The sequence below is a fragment of the Panthera uncia genome (genome assembly GCF_023721935.1).
Source record: "Panthera uncia isolate 11264 chromosome A1 unlocalized genomic scaffold, Puncia_PCG_1.0 HiC_scaffold_17, whole genome shotgun sequence".
Taxonomy (NCBI): domain Eukaryota; kingdom Metazoa; phylum Chordata; class Mammalia; order Carnivora; family Felidae; genus Panthera; species Panthera uncia.
The window spans coordinates 62,474,402-62,488,687 of NW_026057577.1; the positions used below are offsets into that span (position 1 = coordinate 62,474,402).

General features: G+C 35.4%; 1 protein-coding gene across 1 annotated transcript in view; it reads right to left on the bottom strand.

Annotated features, from left to right (window-relative positions):
• Positions 1-14,286, bottom strand: part of EDIL3 (EGF like repeats and discoidin domains 3) — a 283,403-nt gene that overhangs the window by 253,657 nt on the left and 15,460 nt on the right. The window contains exon 3 of the mRNA XM_049648892.1: positions 4,815-4,844. Coding sequence (XP_049504849.1) covers positions 4,815-4,844 — 30 coding nt within the window. The remainder of the gene's footprint in view (positions 1-4,814; positions 4,845-14,286) is intronic.

Below are 14,286 nucleotides of genomic sequence, written 5' to 3' on the forward strand. Positions count from 1 at the left end.
TTGGATTTGTGCAACAGAGTGGGGAACGGCCACTGACTTAACTTTATTAAAGAGTGTTATTTTATGAAATTTAATCTAAATATTATGTATCACCTTTCAAAAGTTGCAAACAGACTTCATTTCAAAGTTATAAACTGATCTGTATTTCACTTGCACAGATACACCCACACACACACATTCTTAATATTTGTGAATAATTTTTTTTTAATTTTTCTTTACATTTATTTATTTTTGAGAGACAGAGAGAGACAGAGCACAAGTGGGGGAGGGGCAGAGATAGAAAGAGACACGGAATCCGAAGCAGGCTCCAGGCTCCGAGCTGTCAGCACAGAGCCCGATGCACTTGGGGCTGGAACTCACGAACTGTGAGATCATGACCTGAACCGAAGTCATGACCCAACTGACTGAGCCACCCAGGCGCCCCAACATTGTTTTTGAATGCACATTTATCAGGCCAAAGTCTGACGAGTATAGTATCACACTTCTGAGACTACAAAGAAATAATTTATGTTACAATGTCATGAGAGGATTCTGAAGGAAATTTCAAAAGAGAGCTTCCAAAAACTATCTGGGCAATAGCAACATAATTGGCTTGCATGTGTCACCTGTAAAGGTGACTCCGTTGAAGGTACAGAATCTGTGTGGCCACTCTAAAAATATGTATCTCACTAGTTTGTAATTAGATCTTGGCATACAACCTAGTTTGAAGAAATTTTTATCTGTATAGTTCATAGATTTCTTTATACTCATTGAAATAAGATGTTTAAATATGTGAACATAAGATTCAACGAAGATAAATAAAAGCTTTCAATATTCCTGAAACAGGTGTCAGTGAAGCTGCCCTAGTAACTCAGATGCTACCATACATGCTCCTCTAGACTAACACACCCCATCAGAACACTCAGAGCTGAACGATTAGCAAGCAGACAGTCTACATTCAATAGCAGGACATATCCGCATAAGGAGAAATGCAGATGTGATGGAATATGCACCCCCTCCACAAAATAACACAAAAAAGTAGTTATTTTAAGCGCTTGCTTTTTTGTGTGTGTGGCAGTTTAGAAGTTCCAATAAGAGAAATTAGGGATATTTGAAAAAAATAACCGAAAACAGGATAAAGAATAAAAATATTAAAGACAATGATATGGGAATATAGGCTCAAATAGGCTCTATTGTAAAGAGAAAAGCCTCTATCATTTTGTAGCATTATAATGTAAGTAAAATATTATCTAATATCTCATTCATTTTCTGAGTTATATTATCTATCTTTCTGATTTTTTTCATACTGTATGTTATTCAAGATAGTATTCTCTTTAGAAATAGTTCTGAACAATGAGAATTTGTCACATTATGGAATTATAATTAATACAATTGTGTGTACCTGTGGGGTAAAAATAACTTAGATTTGTTATACAGTATCCAGACATCACAGGAATTTTTTTAATGTTTATTTATTTTTGAGAGAGACACAGTGTGAGCAGAGGAAGGGCAGAGAGAGAGAGAGGGAGACACAGAATCCGAAGCAGGCTCCAGGCTCTGAGCTGTCAGCACAGAGTCCGATTCAGGGCTTAAACTCACGAACTGAGATCATGGCCTGAGTCAAAGTTGGACACTCAATGGACTGAATCACCCAGGCGCCCCAATAACCATTTAATACATAGTATCATTCAGTAGTAGTATTTTCTAGGGACCTACACTGATAGATCATGTATAGATTTTCTTAAAATAAGAATTATTCTTAATTCATAATTCATACATTCATAACTAACAGGAACCTGCGACATCCCCACTTACTTTATTATTTCTTCTCATACTGAATTTTGAGGAGTAGCAGATCTCCTAACAAAAACATTAAAATTATTTAATTTAAAGAAATTAAAGAATGTATTTGAAAGAGTTACTATCCAATTATGCTGTGAATCTGATTTGAAAGAAGAATATGAGTCGGATTAAGATATCAAAAATAGCATGTGGGAACATATAAAAGTTTAATTCAGGCAAAATTTGGGACCAAATAAAAGATAGCATTTCATTGATAATTTAAGCAGTATGAAGAAATACCAGGAAAGAAATATAAAATAAAGGACCATAAAATGAGTCTGAGGTTAGGAAAGATTATTCTAGATAAATTCTGTGAACAGAAGAAGATAAGAGTAGAGAAAATTATTAACCATGTATGAAATAAATATATTCTGACTAACAGTTTTAAATAAAAGATATATTTTGATAAATACTACTGAAAAAGGCACATAAACAGATAATAAATATTCATTTAAGAAAAATAACTGCTGAAAAAACTTGTGGTAAATGGTACCAAAAAGGACTAAAATAATCATAATCCACTTCCCATTTTCCTTATAAAATCAAGTTTTTAGAAATCTCATAATAAATACTTTGCCAAAAGTTTTAATACAACTATACAATAATACTCTTTTTATTATATACATCGATAAAATTAAAAGGAAAACATTTAATTCCTGCTGGCAGTTTTTATATAGGAGTGCCTGCTTTCCTAAATGACAAATTTTTTTCAATGCTAACCTGTATGTGAAATTATTTGGTTAAAATATTCCTTAAGAGTACATTTGTTCTATTCTAAAAGTCTGTGCTAAAATCACTACAAAAACATCTGCTCATATCTGAAGACAAAAATATTTTTAAACCATAATTTAAACTCTATGATGTTCATATCACTCTAAAGTAAAATAAATATTTGGAGAAAAAACATTCAGTTGCAATTACCAAAAGACCTTAGTAGGTAAATTATCAAAATAACTTTAGAATAATGAAATAACACCAAGAAATAGTTATATTATACTTAAATGTCATTTACATTAGGCTAAAATTAATCTTCATCATACAAAATTAATAATTCTTTTGCAATGGCACCAAAATTGTTTGGCAGGCAAAAGAGCAAGGTGTGGGAAGTAAGGAAGAGGAATTAGGGTGGACTAGGAAAGCATAGGTGCTAGTGAGGACTGATACAAAGAGAAAACTAACGCTGACAAATTCAGTCTCTGGGCAACCCTGTAAACACTAATGCCTCAAGTAGGGCAAAAAGAAGTCAGAAACTAGGAAAAAGACTCATATCAGCAGAGGAGCCATATCAACAGATGAGTTTGCTATTGAGTCATGTGATTAGGTTGCTCCTAAAAAGAGGCTACGCAATACTGACCAGGCTGGGAGACAATGATAGGGAGTTCTTATCCAAATCAGACTGCAAACGAATGATAATATGAAAATGGAATAATTGAGAGTTTATCTAATTCTGTGATTCCATTCTTAAGGGAAGTATAATCATAAAGAGTATCATACAATACAGTGTCCTCGGGGTTTATCAAAGGTATTTGTTAGATGTCTATTCCAGTTCCTTCCATTGAATTTTTGATCTTCTGATTTTACTCTTAAAGGTAAAAATGCCCACCCAGCCACTTTTGGAGGAAGGTAGAAATCAGGAAGTCTCATACTAGTTGAAATAAATTCTGTCTATGAATCAAAATGACCCTACCTTGTACCTAAGTTCCAATAATTGGGCTAGCTCCCTGCCACCTTCCTATAAAACTAAGTTGCCTTTTGTCCATTGGTTTCAGTGACCATTTTCTGCTCTTGTCTCTCAGGCCCAACTGCTTTCCTCAGTTACTTGCCTAAGAAGGAATCTAGTGCTGGGTTCTGGTTTTCCTCTTCTGACCAGTCTCTAACCCCTGCATCTCAGGACATTGACTCCTTTTTCCTGATACTGCTGATTGGCTAGCCTGGGCCTTTTATTTATTGCTAACCACAAGAGCTGTGCTGCCTACTTAACCCTACAAATGTGCCTGGTCTTTAGGCTCCTGGCATTTCTCTTTGATCCATCCCATTGTCCTGGAACCAAGTTGGAAACACAATGCCTTCTCTACCATTAGTATTCTTCACAGTAGTTACTCTGAAGTACTATAGTTACATAGAAGTTACTATGAAGGAGTAACTACTTCAAACCTGAGCCTGTGCTTGGTTAATACTGATTAACTGGATGACCAGCAGAGTTATGATGCCAGATTTCAGTATCATTAATTTATAACTGTAAAAATTTGGTTTTAAATAAAGTGAGTGTTTGAGGCAACAATGTGGTTTTTACCCTTAAACTTAAATGAATAACATGTTCAGTGCCAGTTATATATTTGATAATGCACTATTCTATCAGGGAAGATTATATTTCTGAAAGTACTTTTTTATCATTTTCCTCTTTTTTAATTCTCATTTTATTATTTTTCTGCATTTTATCATTTTAGTTTTTCTCCTCATTTTATTATTTTTTGACATTTTTCTTAATATTTTTATTTTCTCATTTTCCTTATTCTTTTTTATTTAGAATTTATTTTTGGGAAAGCACAAGTGGGAGAGGGGCAAAGAGAGGGGGACAGGGGATCTTGAGGGTGCTCTATGCTGACAGGCTCACAGCAGTGAGCCCAATATGGGGCTAGGACTCAGGAACCATGAGATCATGACCTGAGCTGAAGTCGGGCGCTCAACCAACTGAACCACCCAGGTGCCCTCCATATTCCTTATTCTTTAATGTTGATGTGATATTTTAAATTATGTTTCCCTCTGTGACAGTTCATTTTCAATTCTTTTTCTTTGAATTTAAAGCTTATAACTAATATCATTTAATCTGGGGTGGTATAATGGGTCCAAGAAATTAAAAAACGTCAGTAAATAAAACTGTGCTAGTTTCCTGGTTGAAATCTGAGAAAAAAATACACTTCAAAGGGTGAAGGGACTATTGTTAACAGCATTAAATTACATAGAAATAATCTTAGCAACAAAAGGAACTTTACCTGCTGACGTTGGCTCTTCTTCATCTGATGCTATGATAAGAGGAAAAAAGACGAGGACAGGGAGAGGGTGGGGTGGGGTGAGGTTGGGGAAAGAGAGAGAGAGAGAGAGAGAGAGAGAGAGAGATTGAAATTGAACATAAATATAGTTTGCATTTTCAAACAAAGACTACAAGCTCCTCATTTGTAATTTTGTGAATACATTAGAAGTCATGAGATAACTGGATAATGACAAGTTAATGAGAGTTTACATTAAAGGAAAATTTATACACTTTTCTCTTCTAAGATACATATTTATTAGAAAAGACCACTCAGTTGTCTGAATTTGCTTTCCCTTCCTTTCTGCAAATATGACTGACTTTATTTAGTTTGATTGGAAATTATAATTATCATAAATAATATTATTTGAAAATATAAATTGTAAATAACATATGAATATCCCACCATCACCACTTTGTGGGGATTTTCTATTAGCAAAGAGAAATTAAAATGCATTACAATTTTGCTCCATGAAGTAGAAGTTATAAATAAGATAGGGGTTACATACAAACACACTGAACTCACAGGTACCACATGCTTCAAAATTCAGAAGCAGTCATTCACACACAAGAACCGGCATTGTGAAGGGTGACCCTGTGTGGTTTGACACACATGTTCTACAGCCCAGACAAGGATAAACATGGATATTATAAAAGGAGAGGCCACAGTATGAAAATACAGTTTTATGCTACAGCAGTGGCTCACAACCGTGAATCTATATTAAGAAAGTCAAACTCTGGGCCCCGCCTCAAACCTATGAAGTCAGAATCTCTTTCAATAGTACCACCTTGTAGCCAGGTTTGAGACATTGCTAAATAACATCGATATAAGGTAACACGAACCATAACTCAAAGTGTGAATCATTCTGATTCCTGTTTTAAAAGGGAGGAATTTTTAAGAGCAGACTCCAAGGGTAAGAACCTACTATTACACGTATGTGGAGGATAGAGCACAGTGGTTGCAAGAGTGAAAACGAGAGTTTATCTGCAACTGTTTCCCAAGTTTGCCTAGAATCCACCCCTTCACCATCACACCAACAGACACACTCTGTTAGGAGGTATTTCTGCTCTGTGCACAAGTTCAGTTCACTCTGAATATTACCGTTGAATTATATGACACCAGCCAGTGCTATTTCAATTGATTCATGAAGTTTTAACATAAAAATTTACTCAACTGAATTGCTTATAAAGGAGCTTTGTTCCCAGGTGATTCGTTAATCAAGGTATCACTGTGTAACCAGGGAGCAGTTTCCACTCTTTTCCGTTAAGTTTCCATCTGCACAGAGTACACCTTAGACAAGGTTACTTTGTGTCCTGACAGTATTTTCCTCTCACTGTTTGGCTTGTCTCCTTGGCACATAAAGGAACAGAGAGAGCAAACAGAGTTGGCATGCATGGGGTGGAGAACGAAAATATTTAAAAAGCCGTTTGTTGCTTTATTATGTCCAAAATCTAACATAACATGTTCAAAGAGGAAAACTGTCAGTGGCTTCCAGGAATTCCCTTTTAGGAAAATACCATAAAGTCTTGTAGAAGTGCTGACTTAGATGGTCATTGTTGGTATAAGTCTGGAGATTAAAAGTGGGGAAATAAAAGCACTCAAGGCTGGCCACTTTATGTGTGTGAACTCTATAAAGCTATGATGACATGAAAATGACTCATATTTGATAGATGAAGATCCAGAGGTTCAGAGTGACTGAGCAATTAGTCTAAGGTCAATTTGAATTTGAGCTCATGTCAGTGTGGCTTTCAAACCAAACTCTGTCCACTATGCCTGTCTCCCAAGGTATTGATTGAGTGTCCACTGAAAAAGCTGGATGAAGGGACTGGGAAACTTCTTTGTGTCTCTTACAACCCAGGGAGAGATGCAGGGGGTGAGATCCCAAGCATGCAATTAAAATATCCTAAGCAAGTGATGCCTAAGGAAGAGAGATTAGAAATGCTAAGATTTTATCCCTCCATTATAGATGGATAAGCAAGACATTTTAGGAAAGAACTAGCCAGCACTGAAGCAAAGACAATTCCAAATTTATAGAAGACATGGCAATTAGAATGTCTTAAAACCAAAGCCTCTGGGCTAAGCAGTGCACTAAGCTCCACGTAAGCTTGTAATACCTAAAAACATCTTTGTAACAGATTAACCATGTTAGAGTCAGCAGATACACAAGTCTGCCTTGAATTCTATTTCTATGCAATATCTCCATAACAGTGGTTCCTCATAATATAAAGATGTCACTAACCAACACTCATACTATATTCAAACACACACATACACACACACACACAGGTGCATACACAAGGGTTAGTATTAGTATCAATTCACTGTCATAGTTCTCTCTGGCAAAGATGTTTTGTGTGTAGGCATCCAGACAAAACATGGTGAACTAGTAATGGGAGGCAGCTAGAGCTCCAAAAGTACAAATAATTCTCAAAGTGGACATTAGTGGCTTAATTAGTGAGATTCAGATGAAATGATTACCACAGAAGATAATGTCATGCTACCCAAATTATTTTTCACTCGTCCTATTTGCTTCTTAGAATTCATGAAATCAGCAAATCAAAAAAATACATATGTCTTTGTCACATGCAATTCCTCTAACCCTGGAAATTAAAAACACATGCACCAAGCAAAACAAAAGTAAACAAGTAACTCTGTATTGCTCTGCCTGGCACAATGCAGAAGGATGTACGAAAATTATGGTGACTGGAAAAAAGAGACACTAAAAATATGTATCTGATGTAGAGAACTTAGCTGTGTGATCTTCTCATTGCCCATAAAAGGATCACCTTGGGTGTTCCTTAAAATGTTCCAGATCTACTGAATTTGAATTTGGGTGTTAGTTCAGGTTTCTGTATTTTTAAAATGTATTTCTTTAATGTTTATTTACTTTTGAGAGAGACAGAGAGAGAGAGACAGAGAGACAGAGAGACAGAGTGTGAGTGGGGGAGGGGCAGAGAGAGGGAGACACAGAATGTGAAGCAGGCTCCAGGCTCTGAGCTGTCAGTATAGAGCATGACGCGAGGCTCAAACTCACTACTAACCACAAGATCATGACCTGAGCCAAAGTCAGACCCTTAACCGACTGAGTCAACCAGGCGCCCCTCAAGTTTCTGCATTTCTAAAAAGTGCAGCAGGTGACTATTATAAACACTAAATGTTGAAATGACGGCTCTACCCATCAAAGTTTGCTGCAGTAGGAAAGAGCCATGGGTTCAGTTGTCGGAACTGAAGCAGTAAATTAGCAGGCTTATAGGAAACCCTTTGCAATGTGTACTAGGGTTGTTTCATCAGCTTTCAATGCTCTTTCTCTTGTGTCATCTTCAGATTTATTTGGGTATCTACATCAATACTTTGGGGGAAGAGGACTTCTCCTGTGGATTTAGAGGGGAAGTTTGTATGTCATAACTAAGTAAACCTTTTCCATTTTCCTGGCCACCATTATTCGTCTAGGTAAGTATATGACCCATTTGGGGATAATGATGTGTAAGGTCAAGTTTGTATGTGTTTGGGTGAGGTGAGGCTCTTGGAAGGGAGGCTTCCTCAATCTTCTGGGAAAGCATCTGGAAACAACCCTCTCTCCCTCTTTCCTTTAGACACAGACAGGAAATCTATGGCCCCAAAAGTAAGCAGGCAGACATTTTGCAACCATAATGGGAGTCAGCCTTATAAAGAAGCCAATCCTGCTCAAAGGCAGAATGGAAAAATAGAATGAAATTTATTGATGATATGGTTCAGGCATTAAATCATATCCTTATCCAAATCTGGACTTTCAGTTCTGAGGAAAAATACTTCTACTTTATTGTTTATCTAGTTTTAGTTGAGTTCTCTCTATTTGCAACTAAGTGGCATTCTGCACAACTGTAACCTGTTCTGTTGTTCCCATTTAAAATACATTAGAAGAGATAAGGAATTAACTACCTCTGAGGCAGTGAGATGGAAAGTACATACAGTCTTGGGCGGTGCTTTCAGAGGGCAGCTGGGCTTTCAGCACCAAATGGTTCCACAGAGCTCACCGCCCCATGTTTTGATATGATAAACCTACTCTAATTTTGAAGTTGGTCTCTGTTTTTTCAGGATGGTTTGGCAGTGTACATGCTCATGAACTGGGTTAGTACTTGGGAGAAGAAGGCAACCTGTGTACTTCCTTCTTTCCTCCCTTCTTCCCTCCTTTTCTCCTTTGTTCCACAGGACCCAATGTCAAGGACAATAACTACCCAAACCCGACAGGCTGTGTATTACCCTGATACACATATGATATCAAAACACACATACTTCTTCACTGGATAGGCTTTAGTCTCTCTACATGGTATCAACATTCTTATATCTTCTGTTTTTTGTTGGCCTTATCCTTGAGTGTCATTAATTAATTAATTAATTTAGAGAGACAGAGTGGGAGCAGGGGAGGAGCAGAGAGAGAGGGAGATGAAGAATCTGAAGCAAGCTCCAGGCTCTGAGCTGTCAGCACAGAGCCCGAGGCAGGGCTTGAACTCACAGACCAAGAGATCATGGCTTAAGCCAAAGTAGGACGCTTAACTGACTGAGCCACACAGGCGTCCCTTATCTTTGGGTGTTTTAAGTAAACTTTTATAACATGGAATTTCCATCCATTCAAAAATAATTCTTTTTTAAATTTAATTAATTAATTTCTTTTTTTTCTTTTTTTTATTTTGAGAGAGGGTGAGCAAGCATGAGAGATGCGCAGCAAGGGAGGGAAGAATTCCAAGCAGTCTCTACACCATCAGCACAGAGCTTAATGTGGGGCTTGATCTCACAAACGACGAGATCATGACCTGAGCCGAAACCAAGAATTAGATACTTAACCAACTAAGCCACCCAGGTGCCCCCAGAAACAATTCTATACCCAGTGTGGCTCAACCCTCAAATACAAACAGCTCATTATGAAAGAAATAAAATACAATTCTTAGCATATTATAATCTATTTTGTATATGGATATTACTTAATTCATATTGACTTATGGATCATTTTGTTTGCTATATTATAAATCTCATTAATTATGTACCAAATATGTTCTTCAAGTTTGCAATTATCACTGTAATTCACTATCTCCATAATCAAAGAAATAAGAAATATATATTCTTACACTCTGACAATGTTTTAGATTCTATTCAACTGCACTGATGTAAAAATAACAACTATATTTATGTATGATTATTCATGCTTGCTCAGATGTTTAATGCTATAAATGTGGATGTGTGTGTGTATGCGTGATTATTAATGCAAAGAAGAGTAAATTATCATTTCAAATCTATGAACTCAATCATTTAAATAGGTTGTAGAGTTGTGTCTGGAAGTATTCAGAGATGTTTTCAGAGATAGGTTTTGGTTCATATGTTTTTTCTTTTATTCTTTATTTATTATTATTTTATTTATTTATTTATTTATTTATTTATTTATTTATTTTTTGCCTATGGCCCAATGAGAACATGCCTCAGGACTTACAGGTTGCCATCATCAACTTCTCTGTGAAAATACGAAGAGGAATGTTATTCTCTCCTGGCCAAAAACTTCAGACAGCAAATGATTTGGTTGTTTCTACACTCTCAGAACTGCAGAATATTTCAGTCACAATGAGAAACAACAGACAATGTGTTTGTGTTTGCATTGAAAGTGTTCAGAGAATTACAAAGTCTTCTCTATTCTATCAGTCTTTCACGTGCAATTTGATTTCGATGCTAAATTTGGAGAACGACATCTATTGAGTATAGTTAATAATATAGAGTACATAGAAGTAGGTATACATGCAGTTAGTATGTAAGTATATATTTATATGTTTATTAGTCTCTTCCATTAAACTAGGAGTTTCATGAGGTCAGGGATGTGACTGTTTTGCTTACCATTAAACTGTAGTTTTCAAATAGTGTCTACAATGTTGTAAGTTCAAGAAATATTTGTCAAAAGAAAGAAAACATGGATAAATATTTAATATACTCCTCTATGTTGCTCAATAAAATTCAGATGTTTCATTAAGCTACATTACTAGACTTACCAAAGAGAAAGCCTTACATCTTCATTTGTGTTTTAGTTATATAGATCTATATATACTAACTTATGTAGCTATATATAGTTATATAAATCAGATTTACTTTCTTGGGGCAGGAGAGAAAAAGAATAATAATTAAAAAGACAATGGTTACTGTAATGGCCATCTGATCATCTCATGAAAAAACAAATCTGTGATTTTAAACTAACTCCAAAAAGCATCAAACTACAGCTTATTAATTAAATAGATTCATTAAAATAGCATCACGAAATGCACTTTCTATGTTTAGTAGTGATATAGCTCACATGGGTTTCACAAGCTACTTATACAGTGTATCATGTTAATAGCTATTAGCAGTGCATTTGCAATTTTCTCATTTTAGAAAGAGGTACAAATGGGAAAAATAATAAAAAAATGAATGGAAGCTTTAGTTTCATTTTTTTACCACTGAGTTAAAAAAATACACAATTTATAAAACTAAACCAGAGTATTGGGAAACTGGGAAGTAATATGACTCATCTCCCAATGTGTACTAAAGAGACGTTGGGGACATAATTAGGATACATGGTCCCACTTAAAGGAAGTACTAAAGATCTTTAGGTGATTCGGCATTACAAAGGAATATAATTCACTATCTCCTGTATCTATTCAATTGTCCTCAAATATCCTTTGTTCATTCCATTTGTCCTCCCTCCCTAACCAAATTCATCTCATCCCTGTAGACTCAATTCACATCTCACCATCCTTAATTCTTTAGTATTTATTTTAGTCTCCATATTTGTGTAGTTGTCCCCTTTCACGCCTCACTGACTTTTAAACTATAACCTAAAGCTGGCTTGAAACAAAATGGCAATATTTTACAGTCTTGTTCACAAGCTGGACATTATCTACTATACTTCTTTTAGGCCAACAGTTATGTTTTAATTTTGTACAGTGCACATAATTGGTACTGAGTAAATATTTTTGGAAAGCTAAGTTTAGAGATGAGAAACTTAAGTCCAGTAAGTGAATATAACGGCTGTTTTTAAAGTATTCTGAGTCACGTAAAGTAAGGGTTAGTAATTAAATCTAAGGTATCCTAAGAAAATTCATGGATAAATGGAAAGAAGAAACTTGAAAGGGATCAAGTAGATTAGCAGTTAATATGTATATGATTGCTCAGATCTATCAACTTCCAATAAAATTAATTCATAACCTTTTTGAAAGTTTAATATAGGAGAGAGAAAATAATTCTGCAATGAAAATGCTCGGTAATGTGACTAGGAAAGCCATGCAGTGAAGGTTACCTGCACATCGTATGTGACATTCAGATGGTCACAGCACCCATACTATTTTGCTTCACAACAACTGACAGAAAGAAGCTGAAACCATCAGGCTCATGTTCTATGGATTTCTGCTTTATTTATGTGTGGGAAACTGCTCACTTCAATCTCAAGTCATTTCCATAAGTCTGGACAAATGCGCTAATCCAAAAAGCAAATCTGTTAAAATCAAAAGAACAAAAAACTAAAAGGTCCCGGATAGACCAGCAATATTGACACAAATCTTAGTGACAGCATCCACTTAAGGAAACCACAGAATCAATGCACATAAAATGTTAATGTCAGAAGAGATTTTTCTGATTAGGGGGTTGGCAAAAAATAAAAAATAAAAAACAAAACAAACAAAAAAACCTTGTCCAAATGGGCTAAGGTTTGAATTAGGAATTAGAAGTATATTTATTAAATCATCTAAATTACCAATTAAAAACTCACCATAAACTGAATTTTTAAGCAAAATTCATATACATATGAATACATATATTTATTTATAATATAAATAAAAAGAGGATTATACAACACGTGCTGTTCTACAACTTGCTTTTTACACTAGTATTTGCACGTAGTTTTCTATGTCAATATACTCAGTGATTATAGACAGTATTTAATAATGTTTTATTTTAAGGATATATCATAATTTATTTAACTCTACTGAATGATATTTCAATGGATTAAGGGGTATCTCTCTCACAAATAATATTGCAATGAATAATCAGACTCCATTTGAATAGTGATAGAAACATGAAACAAAATAAATGACCACATTTCATTAAATAAATAGGAGCTCATAATACTATGCACAATATAAAATACTCACTTTTTATAAATAAGGCTTTTAAATAATCCTTTTTTATGCCATCAGCCTATCTACAGTGACATGCTTCTTAAATATATTGGATAGTATGATATTTGTGCCTTTTCTTAATTGTTAATGTTTATTTTTTGGGAAAGAGAGACAGAGTGTGGGTGGGGGAGGGGCAGGAAGAGGGAGGCACAGAATGTGAAGCAGGCTCCAGGCTCTAAGCTATCAGCACAGAGCCTGACGTGGGGCTAGAACTCAGACCGTGAGGTCATGACCTGAGGTGAAGTTGGAGGCTTAACTGACAGAGCCACAGAAGGCCCCAGATATTTGTGCCTTCTTCCTGTGAGAGTTACTTTCACAATAGAGTTACCATTAATGATGACCACGTAGATCTTTCAGTGTCCCTTGTCAAAGTAGTACAAGGCAGAGAGACAAATGGCTGAGCTCTGTGCTTGGACAGATTCAGCCTTAGTGTTGAGCGTTGAGTATTATAGTCTTATATTAAGTAATATAAAACCTCAATGTTTTAAGAAAAATAAATGGTGGCCATTGGAAGACAGAAAACTACTTTATTATATTACAAAATCCTGGCATATGATTTGTCTTTGTGTGTGCACAAGAAAATATTTAATATGTTACATCTATTTCAAAAATGACATTTTACTACTTTAGAAATTTGTGAAACCTTTTAACAAAATATCATTCCTTTTTCACTGCCTATATTACAAAGAGGAATTCAGAAATTTTATGATGGCTTTGAAATGAGTTCTCAAAATATAGTTCCACATACTTGGCTTAATTAAAATACCTTTTGAAAAGATATCAAAAGATGAAGGCGGGGGAACAGTGGGCAGGTCTAATTTGAAGAGAGCTCAGATATCTCTGGCAGATTTATGTTTCTCTTTGGTCTAGGGGAATTATTGTTTTCATGTAGTGTGAACTCATCCCAAGGACACTAACTTTAAGAGATAAAGCACGGCTTCGGCTTGGCTATATAGAACTCAAATAACCTATGTGCCACTGACATTCTCTAGTCAGTTAATGACTGCTAAAGAGGATTGTGTTTCCTCTTGCCTGTTACAAAAGAAGGTAAAATTAAATGCTTTCTTTTCAGAATCATTAGGATCTTCTTTAAAGAAAAAGGGTCAGTATACCGCATTCAGGCATTAATCAAATGACATTGACAATGTGATTTCCCTATCTGCAAAACTGGTCTCCCTAGGCCAAATTTTTCCTTAATTGAAATGTCTTTAAATAACTCAACTGAGAAAAAAAGTTGACAGGTCTAACTTTAAGAAAAGGAAATTGAATAA